Source organism: Periophthalmus magnuspinnatus, chromosome 14 (genome assembly GCF_009829125.3).
Source record: "Periophthalmus magnuspinnatus isolate fPerMag1 chromosome 14, fPerMag1.2.pri, whole genome shotgun sequence".
Classification (NCBI taxonomy): Eukaryota; Metazoa; Chordata; class Actinopteri; order Gobiiformes; family Gobiidae; genus Periophthalmus; species Periophthalmus magnuspinnatus.
In genome coordinates, this window is record NC_047139.1 from 1,523,987 (window position 1) to 1,542,216 (window position 18,230).

Here is an 18,230-nt window from a genome sequence, read left to right on the forward strand (position 1 = left end):
TGTGACGTCAGAGCATGTGACCGGAAGTAGCAGTGAAGTGGCGTTTGTTTGTGGCTAACGGTAGCGGCTAACAGTAGCGGCAGGTAGGACTTTTCTCTTGTTTTTGTCTTTTCACGGAGTTTTGATGTTTATAAACCGTTGGGACTTTCTCTGGACCTGGTTTAGACCCGGAACCAGGAGCTGACAAAAGATTTGACCCAAAACTCTGAGTTTAAAGAGCGGGTTTAGCTGTTAGCATCGGGCTAGTCTCATGTGTCACTGCCAAGACTGTGAGCAAAACAGGGGCTAAAACAGGGGCTAAAACAGGGTTAAAACAGGACTAATACAGGGACTAAACAGGGTTAAAACAGGGGCTAAAACAGGACTAAAACAGGGACTAAACAGGGTTAAAACAGGACTAAAACAGGGACTAAACAGGGTTAAAACAGGACTAAAACAGGGACTAAACAGGGTTAAAACAGGGGCTAAAACAGGACTAAAACAGGGACTAAACAGGGTTAAAACAGGGTTAAAACAGGGACTAAAACAGGGACTAAACAGGGACTTAAACAGGGACTAAAACAGGGACTAAAACAGGGACTAAAACAGGGACTAAAACAGGGACTAAACAGGGCTAAAACAGGGGATAAAAACAGGACTAAAACAGACTAAACAGGGTTAAAACAGAGACTAAGACAGGGACTAAACAGGGACTAAACAGGGACTAAACAGGGACTAAACAGGGACTAAAACAGGGTTAAAACAGGGGCTAAAACAGGACTAAATCGGGATAAAAAACAGGACTTAAACAGGGTTAAAACAGAGACTAAGACAGGACTAAGACAGGGACTAAACAGGGTCTAAAACAGGACTAAAACAGGGTCTAAAATAGGACTAAAACAGACTAAAACAAGACTAAAATAGAACTAAATCAGTAGATAAAAAACAGGACTAAAACAGACTAAACAGGGTTAAAACAGGGTTAAAACAGGACTAAAACGGACTAAATCAGGGGCTAAATCAGGTTAAATCAGGGGCTAAAACAGGACTAACAGGACTAAAGCCAGGTCCCTGTGTGTCAGATATCCTCCCATTCTCCTATATCCCTGTAGTGTCAGACTGAGATGGGGCAGGTCAAATGTCTCTTGTTAATCTGCAGATGTTGTGGTGTGTCAGATGCCCTCCCAGATGTTGTGGTTGGATAAATACAGCGGGAGAATGGAGCTTGTACCTGATAGAAAGAATGAGACAGAACACAGGCTGGATTTAAATGTTTACTTCTGATTAAATTTTTGCAGCAACGATGGAGGGAAAGAAAACAGAAAAACAGGACGAAGAGGAGAATTTTTATGACTGTGAAGAGACTCTGGAGACGATAGAAGTGTTACAGAGATTGAACGTCAGCGAGAAGGAGGAGACAAAAGAGGAGGAAAACAAGGAGACAACGGAGGAGAGGAGCGAGAGACTGAGAGAGGAACCGGGAGTCGACACAAATGTGAAAAACCAAAACGATGAACAGTTTAACGAGAGACTAAAACCGAGCGCTGCAGACGAAGGAGACGCTTTAGGAGCTACGGGAGGAGACGAGGAAAGGACACGAGGATGCACAGAGGAGGAGGCGGGCTCTGTAGAGGAAGAGGCGGGGTCGGCAGGTGAAGAGGAGGGGGCGGAGTTTCCCTCGGAGCAGGTGCAGACTGACGAAGAGTACCTGATGGAGCTGGAGAAGAATCTGACCGACGAAGAGAAGGAGGTGAGTCAGATGCCCTCCCTGTGTGTGTCAGATGCCCTCCCTGTGTGTCAGATGCCCTCCCTGTGTATGTCAGATGCCCTCCCTGTGTGTGTCAGATGCCCTCCCTGTGTGTCAGATGCCCTCCCTGTGTATGTCAGATGCCCTCCCTGTGTGTGTCAGATGCCCTCCCTGTGTGTCAGATGCCCTCCCTGTGTATGTCAGATGCCCTCCCTGTGTGTGTCAGATGCCCTCCCTGTGTGTCAGATGCCCTCCCTGTGTCTCATCGTCTCTTATTCTGTGTAAAAGCTGCTAATCCCGTAGTTTAAACCTCTACAAACGTGTTCTGAAATGCCTTGGATTATTGGATTAGTCTGAAGTTCAGTCTCTCAGATGTGTCGTAGTTTTATTCTGAAGGCCTGGCAGTTTTGTGTGGCTTTATTCTGAAGGGTTATTTCTGTTGCAGGTTCGTCGGCAGCAAAGCCTCAGCCTCAAAGACGAAGGAAACCAGCTGTTCAAAAAACACGGTCAGTCTGAAAAACACAACATCTGAACATAAAACTCTGTGAGAATATAATGTTTGGTCTGCTGCCGTTCAGTTGGTCCATTAAAAAGGGGGCGTGGCGAGGTGACGACGGGACAAGCCTACGCCACGGAGTGTACGTCAACCGCTGTCTGTGCGCTTACGATGTGTCAGTTACGTTATGTCGCCTAGCAACCGTGACAGCTGCTTTTCATTCATATTTTAACAGTCTCATGTAGCACCGTTGTGGCTGAGGTAAACCAGCGCTTGCATTTAAAAGTGTGTTGTAGCGGCCGCGGACTCCGTTTTGTCCCGTAGAAGAAGTGATGCAGCATTCGTGGGGTGCAAGGAATGGGACTGGCCTTCAAATGCAGCCAGTGAAGTGTGCAACCGTCGACTTGACACCCAGACTGCACCCACAACCCCACACCTGCAGGGGGAGTTCATCCAAAGCCATCGGGGTTCCCACAGTTTGGTTGAAATCATTTTCCAGGACATTTTTGGCCTCGTAATCCTGGAGTTTACAAAAAGGTTATTCCTTTTAGTTTTATCATATTGTCTACGCGCTGCACTCAATTAATGCAATAATAACAATTTTATTTATTTTATTTAAACATGTTTTGTAGATCACCAAATATGAACACAATGAACTTGATTGTGTCGACTTAAAGTTTGTGCAAAACAGGTGCAATTTCCTGCATTTTGTTTTTAGACAGAAGCTGCAGTAAAAGTCTCTGTTCATACATCCAGTGTGGAGACATTTTCAAGGACAACGTATGTATTTTCCAGGACCTTTGGCCTTTTTTCCTAATTTTCCATGTCTGGGAAACAGGCCAACAATTACTTTCCAGGATTTCCAGGAGATGTGGGAACCCTGACTATAGATACAGAAAAAATACTAGGAAACAGTGTATTTATATAAAACAGACTAAACTGGTGAATCATGAGTTTAATCGTTTTACAGATAAAAAACAAATATTTCAGATCTTCAGCTCCTCATTCACTGCTCCTTTCACTGTTTCTCACATAAATCCTCTTCTAAAAACATACAGCTCTACCACTAACACTAATGAAAAGACTCAAACAGCAGACACGTTCAGAAACATTAAACGGCTCATTGGATTTGTCTCAGCTGTATGCACATTTCTATTTTTTAATTTGCGTTATTGTATTAGCGCCATAGAGTGTATAAAGACGCATTTGGCTCCACATGAAGCGGTTGGCAGGGAGAGGCTTGAAAACTGCAGTTTTCAAAGCTCTTGGGAATGTTCCAGATTGAAGTGACATATTAACTATGTGAGTGAGCGGTGACAGCAAACTGAGCACAGACTTTAGAAATTTAGTGGGTCACACATGGAGGCAGCATGTAGATGAACTCAGACTGGAGACTTTCTGGGACAGTTTTGTCAGTTACAGGTGCAGACTGAGTCAGCTCTAAGTGAAGTAAATGTTTATCTCAGGTTCTATTCCCCAAACACAGTCTCATTATAAAAACATGAAACATCTGGACTTTAAACTCAGTGATGTTCATTAAATGTGTTGTGTATTTTCATTAAATGTGTTGTGTATATGTGTGTATTTTCAGACTGGTGTGCAGCAGAGAGTGTGTACTCTGAGGCTCTGAGTCTGTGTCCTCTGAGCTTCAGCTGTGACAGAGCAGTACTCTACTCCAACAGAGGGGCCGCCAGAGTGCACCTGGTAATACTGCAGTACTTCAGCTACTACAGATATGACGACTACTGCTACTACGTGACTAGAACATGACAGACTGAGGCGTGAACTTTTCTGAGAGCAGTCTCTTAGTAAAAACATGTTTTTAAATGATTTTAAGTTGAAAATAGTTTTAAAATAAAAAGAACTCTTTAATGGACTGAACTCTGTGAATCATGACTCGGACTCGTCCTGAGCGACTTGGACGTCTCTCAATTTATTTCATTTTTTAAAATAAATTCAAAAACATGTTTCAAACTTCTCTAAACCTGTTCATCTCCTCAGGGGGAGAAGGACAAAGCCATCGCCGACTGCACCAAAGGTATGACACACAGACAACACGCAGACGACCTGCAGACACGCAGACGACCTGCAGACACGCAGACGACCTGCAGACGACACACAAACACACAGACGACCTGCCCCTCCTTGTCTCTCTCTGTCCCTCCCTGTCCCTCTCTGCCCCTCCTTGTCTCTCCCTGTCCCTCTCTGTCCCTCCCTGTCTCTCTCTGTCCCTCCTTGTCCCTCCCTGTCCCTCTAAATACTGAATGTCCACAGTGACAGGTGTTTTGTGTGTCCAGCTCTGGAGCTGAAGCCTGATTACCTCAAAGCTCTGCTCCGCCGCGCTGAACTCTACGAACAAACTGACAAACTGGACGAAGCTTTGGAGGACTACAAGAGCGTCCTAGAGAGAGACCCACACAACAGCACTGCCAGAGGGGGCGCTATAGTGAGTCCTTACACCTGGTTTAGTCCTGGTTTAGACCTGGTTTAATCCTGGTTTAGACCTGGTTTAGACCTGGTTCAGTCCTACTTTTAGACCTGGTTTAGACCTGATGTAGTCCTGGTTTAGGAATCTGACACACGGGGATACAGGAGGATGGGAGGGCATCTGACACACTATATTTCCACTAACCCTCTGTTTTATCTTGTGTTTTGTTGCAGAGACTTCCGCCTCTGATCCACGAGAGAAACGAGAAACTCAAAGAGGAAATGATGAGTACGAACCACTTCTGTTTTAAAGTCTATAAATCCCAAAAGAGGAAAATCAACTGCTCTGACGCTGTTCCCTCATCAGAAACATGCCTCAAGAGGGTTTACATGTCGTCCATCCATGTTTGAGTAATCTAGAGATCTCTCACGGGCCCTACGAGGAAGTCTGTACGAGGCTCCGCCCACAACCCGACATCACCCATGCTCCCACACGACAATCCTCCATAAATATACAAAAACATGATACAAAACTGTGCACTACGACTTCACAAGTTTATACATGTTCTGTCCTGTATTTATTTTATTTATTTCCTCCTCAGGTAAACTAAAGGATCTCGGAAACATGATTCTTCGTCCTTTCGGTCTCTCCACAAGTAACTTCCAGCTGAACCAAGACCAGAGCACGGGGGCCTACAACATCAACTTTGTACAGAACCCCAACAACAACAACAGATGAGCAGAGATTGGACCAGGACTGGACCAGGGCCTGGACCGGGACTTGGACTTAAAAGCCGTCTTGTGTCAAATTGTGTCTGCGTTTGAGGATTGTGTTGGCGGAGTTTAGGTCAAATAATACCAGACGCGAGAAAAACCTTTAAATAAATGATGTTTTAAGACTTTTTTTCCTTCAAAATGCCCTGTAGCGCCTCTAGTGGCCTGTCACCGTCACGTTCTGGAGATGATCAGTGCTCAGTCAGGGCAAAGGATCATGGTCCATGTAGCTGTGGTTCTAGATAAGACTTTAATGTTACTGTTACTACATCCCAAAACAACAGTGAGAGGGAACATTTTTATTCAAACATTTGTCAACAATAGACCTGTCGCCATAACAACAATTGAAGTTGGGAGTAAATACAGATGATAAACAAGAATATGGAAATGAATTTATGCCACTGACACAAAAACGCAAGAGATTTAAACGGCAAAAACTATTCTGAACTTACAAAATTGTTAAAAATCATGAGCTGAAATAAATAAAACTGCAAAACGAAAGACTTTAGTCGTTACTTTGAGTCTGAAATTTCCCAGAAGACCAAAGAAAAAGCCCCCCAAAAAATATACTGAACGATAAGACGACGTTGCGTTTATCGTGACAGGCCTAGTTTAAATAAAAGGTTGTGTGATTGGCTGACGGTTGCACGGGCGTTTCTGATTGGCCGACTCTACAGGAAGTGAATGTTTTTATTTTATTTTATGTAAAAGTCTTTGTTTTATTGAGCTCTTCGGGACATGAGCATTTCTCTGATGTTGTCCTCGGCCTCCTTCACGCTGCGCTCCAGGTACTGCTTCTTTTGCTGAAAATGAAACGGAAAAAAAAACATTAATTTATGGCCAGTTGTGGAAATTAACACATGAGCCCGACATTGTTCAAATTTCAGTTCACTCATTAAAAAAAAAAAGGAAAAAAAGGACACTAAACCCTGAACTCTGAGGTTTCAGTCGTGATTTCGTTTAAGGCTCTGAAACAGATTTCTTCAATTCGTTCGTTGGGGAGGGGCTCTACGTGTATATCTATGGCAGAATGTTCAGGCGTTTCCATGGTGACGCGATGCACACGTTACCAAACACTGACAAATAAGCTCAAGGGAAAAAAAAAAAAAACACAAACTGGATTTAAAGCATGGTCCCGTTTATGAGTTTGATTTTACACAAAAAGGTGAGAGTGAGCAACTGTAAACCTGTTGGCTAATGCTAATGCTAATGCTAGCTTGTGACTGTGATATTTAAGACGGACTTTTTTTAACAGCACAATTCAGTTCACCTGTTGTTCAGTCAGACTTTAATTTGAGCTTCGTTTTAACACAATCTGACCATAAAGAACTAACTTGAGTGACAGAGCTTCAGACAGAGCAGTGCCTCCAGTTAGCATAACTTCTTGACTTCGTTGAGAATTCATCATGGTCCATCCACTTCCTGCTCTATGCAACGTTTTAAGGACTTTTCCCCATTCAAAAGTTATGATATTTTGTTTTAAATGATTAATCACTAAGGCAACAGTCCTAATTTTGCATCGTTATGAAACCCATGGCGAAACCCCAAAGTCTCCTGTCCTCAAAGCCAGATGCCCTCCCTCCCCGTGCGTCAGATGCCCTTCCTGTTGTACCTCCAGTTCCTTGATCTTCTCGTCGGCGGTCCTCTGCTTGTCCATCAGCTGGTTGTTGATCTCCTCTTTGGGCTGAAGGATGAACCTGGAAACGTCACCATGGCAACTGTTAGTACGCAGGTCGCCATAGTTACAGCTAACACACACACACACATCCTGGACAGGGGTGACCAGACTCACATTCGCCCCACGCCCTCGTACAGCCTCGTGTTGTCAGGCAGAGCGCTGATCTCGCCGTGTGTCAGACGAGCGTGTTTGTGGACTTTACTCAGCTGCTCGATCTGGAGGTCGGCCATTTTGGCTTTCTGCTGCGTGTCCAGGACCTTCACCTGCAGCTCGGAGAACGCCTGAGAAACACAAGGTCCACATGAACAAACGCACGGAACGGACGCACGGACGGAACGCACGGACGGAACGGACGTGTGCGCAAACACACACACGCAAAGACTGGGGCCGGACCTGGATCAGAGCTTTAGACCAGGCGTAGACCTGGTTTTGGTCCTTGTTTCAGTCCAGTCCCGGTTTTATCCTAGCTTAGTCCTCGTTTAGTCCTGGTCCAGTCCTCGTTTAGTCCTGGTCCAGTTCTTGTCTAGTCCTGGTCCAGTCCTTGTTTAGTCCTGGTCCAGTCCTTGTTTAGTCCAGGTCCAGTCCTGGTCCAGTCCTTGTTTAGTCCAGGTCTAGTCCCAGTCTAGTCCCAGTCTAGTCCCAGTCTAGTCCCAGTTCAGTCCTGGTCCAGTCCTGGTCCAGTCTTGGTCCAGTCCTGGTCCAGTCCTTCCTTGTTTAGTCCAGGTCTAGTCCCAGTCTAGTCCCAGTCTAGTCCCAGTTCAGTCCTGGTCCAGTCCTGGTCCAGTCTTGGTCCAGTCCTGGTCCAGTCCCAGTTCAGTCCTGGTCCAGTCCTGGTCCAGTCCCAGTTCAGTCCTGGTCCAGTCCCAGTTCAGTCCTGGTCCAGTCCCAGTTCAGTCCTGGTCCAGTCTTGGTCCAGTCCTGGTTTAGTCCCAGTTCAGTCCTGGTCTAGTCCTGGTCCAGTCCTAGTCTAGTCCCAGTTCAGTCCTGGTCTAGTCCTGGTCCAGTCCTAGTCCAGTCCCAGTTCAGTTTTGGTCCAGTCCTGGTCCAGTCCTGGTCCAGTCCAGGTCTAGTCCCAGTTCAGTCCCGGTTCAGTCCTGGGGCTGTGGGCAGGGCTGTCCGCGTGCGTTTTTGTATCTGTCACATTTGTGTTCCTTTTGTCTCTTTTTCAAGCACATATTTACAGTTGTGTTTTCTCTTTCGTTCCAGTTAAAGTCCACACTATCTCCGCGTTAGTTTGACTCACAGAAAACAGGTTTAAAAGCACAAAAAACGAACAAAACTTCACCTTCTTCAGCTCCAGATCCACGGGCGCCGCCATCTTACTGCGGAGAGAAGCGGTACTGCGCATGCGCTAACCTCATTTTCTGCATTATTTATTTATTTATTTTTACATCTTTTCTACTAATTTTAGCATCTTATTAATCACCGACTTTTGATAGAAGTCATTTAACTATAATAACTAAAATGTAGGATGTTTAATCTAAAAAAAACAAACATTAAAAGACAAATTATAAGAGTACACTAACTGACTGAGGTTATTAAGTTTGAGTTTTAATTTAGTCGCGTTTTAAACCCAATTTTATCTTTTTAGACTAAATATTAAGAAGTGATTTAAATGTTTGGATCATTTTTACATTACTTTATTTGACTGTAGTGAACACAGGCGCACAGCAGGGGGCGCTCCAAACACGCACACCAGGACTGAACGAGGCTGAAGTTTTAGGAATAATTTGAGGTGTTTCTTTTAAATTTTACACATGTTCTTTTGTGCAGGTCAGTGGACTGGTCAGTGGACTGGTCAGAGGACAGGTCAGTGGACTGGTCAGTGGACAGGTCAGTGGACAGGTCAGAGGACTGGACAGTGGACAGGTCAGTGGACAGGTCAGGAGCTGGTGGTCTCGTAGGTCCAAAGTGTCTCCTCTCCTTGTTTCCTTACCTCCTCGTTTCCTCGTCTCCTAGGTCCATGGTGGGGTCAGTGGGTCACAGATGTGTCCTGCTCTGAGCCTGCAGTGCGCTCAGTGACCAGCAGGGGGCGCCAAAGGACACGTGACTTCGCCCAGGCTTCAAACTGTAGAAGAGAAAGTGAAGAAGTGAAGGGATTATTTGGATATAATTCAAAACTATTTAATTATACTATCTCGTCTCCTCTCTCCTCCCTCCTTACCTCGTCTCCTCTCTCCTCTCTCCTCCCTCCTTACCTCGTCTCCTCTCTCCTCCTGTCCTCCCTCCTTACCTCGTCTCCTCCCTCCTTACCGATTCTCCTGCGTTCTTTAGGAGTCATTTGTCTAATCCATCATCCTCTCCTTATCTCCTCTCTCTTCGCTTCCTTTCCTTGTCTCCTCATTTGTCTCCTCCTCCTCTCTCGTCATCTCCTATTTGTCTACTTTCCTCTCTCCTTCCCTCCTTGTCTCTTCTTCTTATGTCCTAGCTCTATAGTCTCATTGTGAGTGACCTATGTGTCTCCTCTCTCCTCGTCTCCTAGGTCCATAGTCCTGTTGTGAGTGATCCATGTCTCCTCTCTCCTCGTCTCCTCTCTCCTCGTCTCTTCTCTCCTCTCTCGTCTCCTCGTCTCCTCTCTCCTCGTCTCCTCGTCTCCTCTCTCCTCGTCTCCTCGTCTCCTCTCTCCTCTCTCCTCGTCTCCTCTCTCCTCTCTCCTCATCTCCTCTCTCCTCTCTCCTCGTGTCCTAGGTCCATAGTCCTGTTGTGAGTGATCCATGTCTCCTCTCTCCTCGTCTCCTCTCTCCTCGTCTCTTCTCTCCTCTCTCGTCTCCTCGTCTCCTCGTCTCCTCTCTCCTCGTCTCCTCGTCTCCTCTCTCCTTGTCTCCTCTCTCCTCGTCTCCTCTCTCCTCGTCTCCTCTCTCCTCGTCTCCTCGTCTCCTCGTCTCCTCTCTCCTCGTCTCCTCTCTCCTCGTCTCCTCTCTCCTCCTCTCCTCGTCTCCTCGTCTCCTCGTCTCCTCTCTCCTCCTCTCCTCGTCTCCTCGTCTCCTCTCTCCTCGTGTCCTAGGTCCATAGTCCTGTTGTGAGTGATCCATGTCTCCTCTCTCCTCGTCTCCTCTCTCCTCGTCTCTTCTCTCCTCTCTCGTCTCCTCGTCTCCTCTCTCCTCGTCTCCTCGTCTCCTCTCTCCTTGTCTCCTCTCTCCTCGTCTCCTCTCTCCTCGTCTCCTCTCTCCTCGTCTCCTCTCTCCTCGTCTCCTCTCTCCTCGTCTCCTCTCTCCTCCTCTCCTCGTCTCCTCGTCTCCTCTCTCCTCCTCTCCTCGTCTCCTCGTCTCCTCGTCTCCTCTCTCCTCCTCTCCTCGTCTCCTCGTCTCCTCTCTCCTCATGTCCTAGGTCCATAGTCCTGTTGTGAGTGATCCATGTCTCCTCTCTCCTCGTCTCCTCTCTCCTCGTCTCTTCTCTCCTCTCTCGTCTCCTCGTCTCCTCTCTCCTCGTCTCCTCTCTCCTTGTCTCCTCTCTCCTCGTCTCCTCTCTCCTCGTCTCCTCTCTCCTCGTCTCCTCGTCTCCTCGTCTCCTCTCTCCTCGTCTCCTCTCTCCTCTCTCCTTGTCTCCTCTCTCCTCTCTCCTCGTCTCCTCTCTCCTCGTCTCCTCGTCTCCTCGTCTCCTCGTCTCCTCTCTCCTCGTCTCCTCTCTCCTCGTCTCCTCTCTCCTCTCTCCTTGTCTCCTCTCTCCTCGTCTCCTCGTCTCCTCTCTCCTCGTCTCCTCTCTCCTCGTCTCCTCTCTCCTCGTCTCCTCTCTCCTCCTCTCTCCTCGTCTCCTCTCTCCTCGTGTCCTAGGTCCATAGTCCTGTTGTGAGTGATTTGTGTCAAGGCTGAGCTCATAAACTCATTTTAAAACAGGCTCAATAAAAATCTTTTACGACCGACCGAGTTAATATTTACCTCATCCCTCCATCTCATGGTCCTCTCCTCCACCTGTCCCGTTTCTCCCCCTCTCCTCACCTGTGCCCCTCCTTCTCTCTCTCTCTCTCTGCCTTCCTCCCTCTTCTCTCTTCCTCCCCCTCTATTTCCCTCTTTTCTCTTCCCTCCCTCCCTCTCTCTTCCTCTCCTTTCCTTACCTGTGCTCCCTCTTTTCTCTCCCTCTCTCCTCCTCTCCTTTCCTTACCTGTGCTCCCTCTCCTCCCTCTCTCTGTCCTTCCTCACTCTTGTCCTCCTTTTATCCTCTTTCACACACTTCTCTTTCGTCTTCCCTCTTTTCGTTCTTTCTGTTGCGGAAATCTCGTTCTTTTCTCCAGCCCAAATCTTCAAAATTTTACAGGGAAAAAAAGTTAATTTAAAACATCGTGATTTAAAACTGGCCATATATATATATATATATATATATATATATATATATATATATATATATATATATATATATATATATATATATATATATATATATGGGCTAATTCCATGTATATTTTATAAAAATGTTTTTTACTCAAAAAATGAGGCGAAATTAGAATTTTTACTCAAGTACAAAATAAAATCCCTCTGTGTTTTTAGTCCAATGTGACAAAATGAAGACATTTAAATCTGACTCATGTTTCTGTTTGAATGTCTCAAAAAATGTTACATTTAGTGAGTTTTTCCAGTTAAAATGACGTATTTTTATATGAAAACATCACATTTATGTGAGTGAACGACAGAAGTTTAAAGTGATTGAAGTTTAAGACTTTGTCCTGTTCTTTTCCGCTGCAGGACAGAGACACCAGGTCAGAGACTGCAAATTCAGCCAAAGATTAAAAAAAAAACAACTGCTTGAAAAAAAGAAAAAAAGACACTTCTGACACGTTTTAAGGCTTAAGTCCAGATGAGTTTAAAATCACTTTTCATGATCAGAAAATGTTTATGATGATCACTTTTTTATGTTTGTTTAAATAAACTAGAAAAAACTCAGAGACTAAAATGTCACTGATGTTTTTAAAGACACAACATGGACTCAGCTCACACTTTGAGTCACTTTATTATTAGTCTGTCACATCTCCAAAGCTCAAAACGCTCTGTTCCACCTTGTGATGTCATCAAGTGGTAGTTTCCAAGTGAACAGCTCCTTTTACCTTTAGTTCGGTGGTTTGGCAGCTCCAGGTCTGAGATGTTCCAGATGATTCTGTGGAGTCCTGACCTGGCGGCTCCTGTCAGAATATGATATTTTTTATAGATTTATGTATTTATGATAAACTTTATGTATTTATGGTTTGACTGATCAGTGTTTAGTCTGAGCTCCAGACAGAAGCATAAACCCCCACAATAAACGGCATTTCACACAAGAACTGAGCACAGTAAAGTCATTAAACACACACACAGGTATACACCCCCCCCCCCACACACATACACACACACACACGTATACACACACACACACACACATGTATACACACACACACATATATATATATCATTGTGTGTGTGTATACGTGTGTGTATGTATATATATATATATATATATATATATATATATATATAGACCTGGTCTAGGCCTGGTTCGGTTTAGTCTGTGTAAATCAGACATGGGCAAACTATGGCCCGGGGGCCATACGTGGCCCTTTGGGCTTATTAATTCGGCCCATGGAACATGAACAAATTATATTAAAATAGATAAATAGATAAATAGATAAATAGATAAGGGTAAACCTCAATCAAAGTTTATCTGCTGTGTTTATTTAACTGAAATTTAATAAATAAATTAGTAATTTAGTTAATGTATTTGGAAAACAATTTGTACAATGAGCCTTAAATATTCAGGCTCAACAAGTTACAGGCCAAATATATCTATATCTATATCTATCTATATATATATATATATATATATATATATATATATATATATATATATATATATATATATATAAAGTTTGGGAGCCAATCCCAAACAAACAGAGGTGTTAATACTGTAAGAGTAACATTCAAAATAATATTTCTGTTATTATTATTTATTATAATTTTACACAGATGTTCAAACCATTTCATTTCATGTTGTTACATAAAGTTCAAGTCACTTTAGACTCACAGTGGGAAGAAGAAGCACAACTTTTACTGGAGTAAGAGCACTGTTACATATGTATGTTACTCTAGTAGGAGTAATATTATGCAGTAAAGTAAAAGTATGCAGTTAAAGAGCTCTGTAAAGTAAAAGTTGTTTAAAGATGATGACATCCTGTTGTTTCTCGTCTGTTTCGTTGTGGACTCTTCTCTGATCCTCCATTTTGCACCTGTCCTCGATGCTTCAGCTTTTATCAGTCACAAAATGTCCGCCCTCCTCCTGCTCACTTTGTGCATGGTTCAAAGGTCATTTACAGTACTCGGCTTTATCTTTAGCGGAAAAACCTTACGCAGAGGGAGTGTCCTGCCCAACGACACAACAGCAGGGCTCAGGGGAGAGTTCAACTCACGACCGAATGAAAACTTCACTAAAATAAAACTCACCATCAGCAGTGAAAGAGGTTATAACACAAAATGGCCGCCTTCCTCACTTTTATTAAATCTGCCCTGTTGTGCTTGTGTCTTTATGGTTCTCATCTCTGTGGATCATTCTGTTATATTTTACACATTTTAAATCACAGTATTCATCTAAAACCGCTTAATAAAAAAAAAAAAATCCACTGACTTCCGCGTTAGAAAACTGTGGTGTCCAGTGGAGCTGACGTCGCCGTAAACGTCGTCACAACAAAGCGCCGCTGTAGCGCCCCCTGTGGACAGATGCACGTCACATTAGAGCAGCACTTTTTTTTACATTTGTACCAAAATGACGACGCGACGCTGCAGAATCTACGAGTATCAACGATTAAGAAAATAAAACTGGAGAAGAAAGAGCGGACGTCACAGTGGGCGTGTCACAGTGGGCGTGTCACAGTGGGCGTGCACCGGTGGAGGTTAAACGCGGGTAAACTGACAAAATGGCGTCTTGAAAATAGTGGATTAAAGATTAAACTCAAACATGAATCAGTCCAAATAAAACATCAGAGGCTCAAGGAGAAGAAACGCGGTTAAAAACTCCAAACTTGGTCCCGTTTACAGCGACATTTGTGCGTCTGAGGAGCAGAGCCGCACTGACCTACTGACACTTTATGTTTTTATTGTTTTTATGGTTTTACTCTCATCACTGTTTAGAGAGTCAAACAGGAGCAGAGAGTTTACAGCAGAACATGGGGCCCTAAACGCATCGGCACCTTCACTATCACACGAGGAGGTCATTAAACGCACCACTAACGCCGCCAACGCCCAGCGAGAGCGCCGCAGGAACCGCCATATTTCCACAGCTCAGGTTTGTGGCCCGAACTTCATTCAAAAGGTAAAATGTCTCTAGAAAACGAGTTTCATAAATATTTGGCCTACTTTCCAGTCCACTGCGGTTTCCTGAAGGTCCTCGTTCACTTTTCTATTGACACGATGAATTCTAACCAGCTGTGTGGTTCTAAAAATAACCCGCAATAGGCAAAACCCGTGAAGTATCAACATTATTATTTACACTTATTCTCTCTGTTTTTGTCTGTAAAACCCCTCACCACACACTTTATACACTTTTCTCACACAGGCGTTAACATTTTCTCACATTTCTCTCTTGTTTAAACTCTCTCAAAGTTCAAACCTTCGTAGGCGTCTTTGTCGGTGCAGAACGTTTCATCGACATTGTGGGTTTTGTCGGGGAGAAAACAAATTGCAAACGTACAGCACTTCAGAGTCACACTGAGATCCAACGTTTATGTAAATTTGTCTGAACACATTCTGTACTGGACAGGAGACACGGCACGGAGGAGACTGATGGACAATGGTCTACAGTCCAACAGCCAATCAGGACGCACGACACAATGGTCTACAGTCCAACAGCCAATCAGGACGCACGACACAATGCACGTTCAGACGATGTAAAAAAAAAAAAAGCATTCAAAACTGCACAAAAAAACGGCGAAACAGTGACACAGCAAAAGGTGAAACATTATATCGAGGGACCAATGTTTATATAAATGGACATAACCCGCTAGCAGGTCCAAATGGGAAGTGATCCTGGGCACGTTCAACTGTCCTCTCTCTGTCTCTGCTGCTTCAGACTCATTCTGGTCTTAAATGTTCGTATTAACCCTCTACATGATCCTGGGGTTTTTATTTCACTATTGTGTCTGTAAATCAAGATATGAACATTAATAACAGACAAATCAGGTCCTTCTTTCCCCGAGGTCGCTCCTGTTAGCGTTAGCAACAGGTTTGATTGACAGCGTTGCTAAGCGCCCGCTCCCTGATAAACCAGTGGTGCAGGCGGGAAGGGGCGTTACCTTCATCAGCCTCTCTCCTGATTGGCTCTTTGGTTGCTATGATACTCGCAGTCGGAATTCCAAATATGGAACTGGGCTCCAGATTCCCTTCTACACCTGCTCTGGCCTGGATGAGCTTCATTTGGAGCTGATGTGTCGACGTCACACTCACTCAGTCACTTCTTTAACTGTGTGTTTAATGTGTGTGTCTTAAAGTTTTGATAATATTGTGGTTTATAAAGTTTCAAAGATAATATACGATGCTTAAAACGTTAGAACTGAATGTTTTTGGTTGTTTTGTTTTATTTATTTATAATATTGTATTAGGTTTTCTTTAAAGCTCAAACTTTAACTATATAAATCCTCCTCCTCCTCTTCCTCCTCCTCTTCCTCCTCCTCTCCCTCCTCCCACTCTTTTGTTTACAGGTGTCTGTGAGCAGACGGCTGACCTACGACCCCTCCCTGACCCACAGTGACCCTGCTCTGACCCCTCCACTTCCTGTCTGTCTGAGTGTGGTTACATCACGGCCGACGCTAGCCCTAGCATTAGCCTAGCGTTAGCCGAGCTGTTTGAGTGCGTTCATCATCACTCACCATTAACTCTGTGTTAAAACCACGAAAAATCTAAACAAACCGAGTGGAGTTTTTGTTAAATTTGTCACAAACTCTCTATAACCCTGGAAATGTCCCGCAGTGGGGCTTTAACCTCGTTCGTAGTGTCCTCCTCAGGAACCTCACTGTGGTTGTGTTCTGTTTCACTCACACATTTCCCTCTGCACAGCTCACACTCTGTTACACCTGGTGATGTCATCAGGTGGCTCCTCTGGGCTCCGTCTTGTTCCACGTTCTAACGCCGTTCCTCATCAAAAACACAAAAAGGTATTAGACTCATCCACGCGCGTTTGAGTAATCTAGCGATCTCTTCCCGTCCTATTCGAACCCTCTTCTTTAAAGCGTCTCTCTGGTTCTCGTCTCACACTCTCGTATCTTTACAGCCGCAGTAGCGTCCTGGGTCTCGGGTTAGATTCCTGCACAACTTTTATGTATTTATGATTTAACACTGATGACTGCTCAGCCTCAGACAGGGGCATAAACGCGCCGTAATAACCGTGTTTCCCGCCGTATACGAGGCCCTAAACGCCTCGCAATGTAAACTGTGCCACGTGGGGTCAATGAAGGCATCACGGGGACATAAACACGGACCATAAACACGGGACATAAACACGGATCATATAACCATCGACACGCCATAATATCATTACAGCGTCGTAACCACGGTAATGAGAGTATTATTATCTGAAGAGCTGTCAAATCATAAACAGAAACAACTACGGCCCTAAATGAGTTAAGCTCAGTGATCTGAAAGCTGCGGGTTCAATCCCTGCGGCGGCGGCGTCACTGGAACAGACTGAAGTGACCTGAGCGTGACGTCACCTACAGGATGGAGCAGGTACAGCGGCTCATCTGCAGCTCAGGTCCATCTCTGGATCAGGGGTATTTGGAAAGTGAAAGTGAATCATAGAAACCAAAGAGCCAATCAGGAGCGAGGATGTTGAAGGTAACGCCCCTTCCCGCCCGCGCCGCTGGTTTACTAACGCAAGAGGTTTGAGCGACCTCGGGGAAAGAAGGACCTGATTTGTCTGTTATTAATGTTCAGATCTTGATTTACACAAAAGTGAAATAAAAACCCCAGGATCATGTAGAGGGTTAATACGAACATTTAAGAACGAAATACATAGAAAGTGAATTGGAGCCAGAATCGATAGAGCAGGAAGTGCGCCAATGATCACTTCCTGTTTGGAACGCGGCGGCTAACAGGTTAGTTAGGGCGGTTTATATGTACGGTCAGGTCTGATTGGTCTAAAAACACAGCCCCACATTCCTTTTCTCTCATTAGGCCGAAGTCTCGTCTTTTCCCGTGTGTTCTCGCGGTGTTTCCTCGCTCAGTTCCGTTCCCACGCTCGCGCCTCGGTCACGTGACGGTGTGAGCTGTTTGAACTCGCGGCTCTTTTGTCTCGCGCTCGTTTGTCGGCTCGTTGGCGCTGCCTTTGATGCGGCCTTTGAAGTGCGGCGCGCGACTGTTACGCAAATGAGGCTGAGCCGCACGCGCGCATCTCACTGACGCCCGACAAGCGTGACAGCGTCATGACGGCGGCACGTGACTCCCAAGTATAAACACCAGTGTGTCAGATGCCCTCCCATACCTACTAAAACTGAACCGGGCCTAAACCAGGACTAAACCAGGACTAAACCAGGACTGAACAAGGACTAAACCAGGACTAAACCAGGACTGAACCAGGACTGAACCAGGACTAAACCAGAACTGAACCAGGACTAAACCAGAACTAAACCAGGACTGAACCAGGACTAAACCAGAACTGAACCAGGACTGAACCAGGACTGAACCAGGACTAAACCAGGACTGAACCAGGACTAAACCAAGACTGAACAAGGACTAAACCAGGACTGAACCAGGACTAAGACAGAACTGAACCAGGACTGAACCAGGACTGAACCAGGACTAAACCAGGACTGAATCAGGACTGAACCAGGACTTAGCAAGGACTGAACCAGGACTGAACCAGGACTAAACCATGACTAAACCAGGACTGAACCAGGACTAAACCAGGACTAAACTAGGACTAAACCAGGACTAAACCAGGACTGAACCAGGACTAAACCAGGACTGAACCAGGACTAAACTATCCCCATAGACCCAGGAGCAGGTCTAAGTTCCGGAGCATCTGGAGCCTGAGTCCGGGTCTAAGTCCAGATCTGGTCCTGGTCCACGCCCTCGGTTTGTGCGCGCGAGGAGCAGGGTCATAAAAGTCACATGACCGCAGCTTTAAGTGATGACGCTGCGGCGCGAGGACAGGTGTCAGTGCGCACAGGTGAGACCACAGTC

General features: G+C 45.2%; 2 protein-coding genes across 2 annotated transcripts; one reads left to right on the forward strand and one right to left on the reverse strand.

The window, feature by feature from the left end:
• Window positions 1-5,400, forward strand: ttc1 (tetratricopeptide repeat domain 1). The gene is made up of 8 exons (XM_033978989.2): window positions 1-83; window positions 1,278-1,729; window positions 2,172-2,232; window positions 3,814-3,926; window positions 4,224-4,260; window positions 4,520-4,668; window positions 4,884-4,938; window positions 5,252-5,400. The coding sequence occupies exons 2-8, from the start codon at window positions 1,283-1,285 to the stop codon at window positions 5,386-5,388; spliced, it is 999 nt and encodes a 332-aa protein (XP_033834880.1). The 5' UTR covers window positions 1-83; window positions 1,278-1,282; the 3' UTR covers window positions 5,389-5,400.
• A 692-nt stretch (window positions 5,401-6,092) lies between these two features.
• Window positions 6,093-8,438, reverse strand: pfdn1 (prefoldin subunit 1). Its single transcript, XM_033978990.2, has 4 exons — window positions 8,387-8,438; window positions 7,216-7,382; window positions 7,036-7,120; window positions 6,093-6,226 (listed from the first exon to the last, which is right to left on the reverse strand). The coding sequence occupies exons 1-4, from the start codon at window positions 8,417-8,419 to the stop codon at window positions 6,143-6,145; spliced, it is 369 nt and encodes a 122-aa protein (XP_033834881.2). The 5' UTR covers window positions 8,420-8,438; the 3' UTR covers window positions 6,093-6,142.
• Window positions 8,439-18,230: the final 9,792 nt, after the last annotated feature.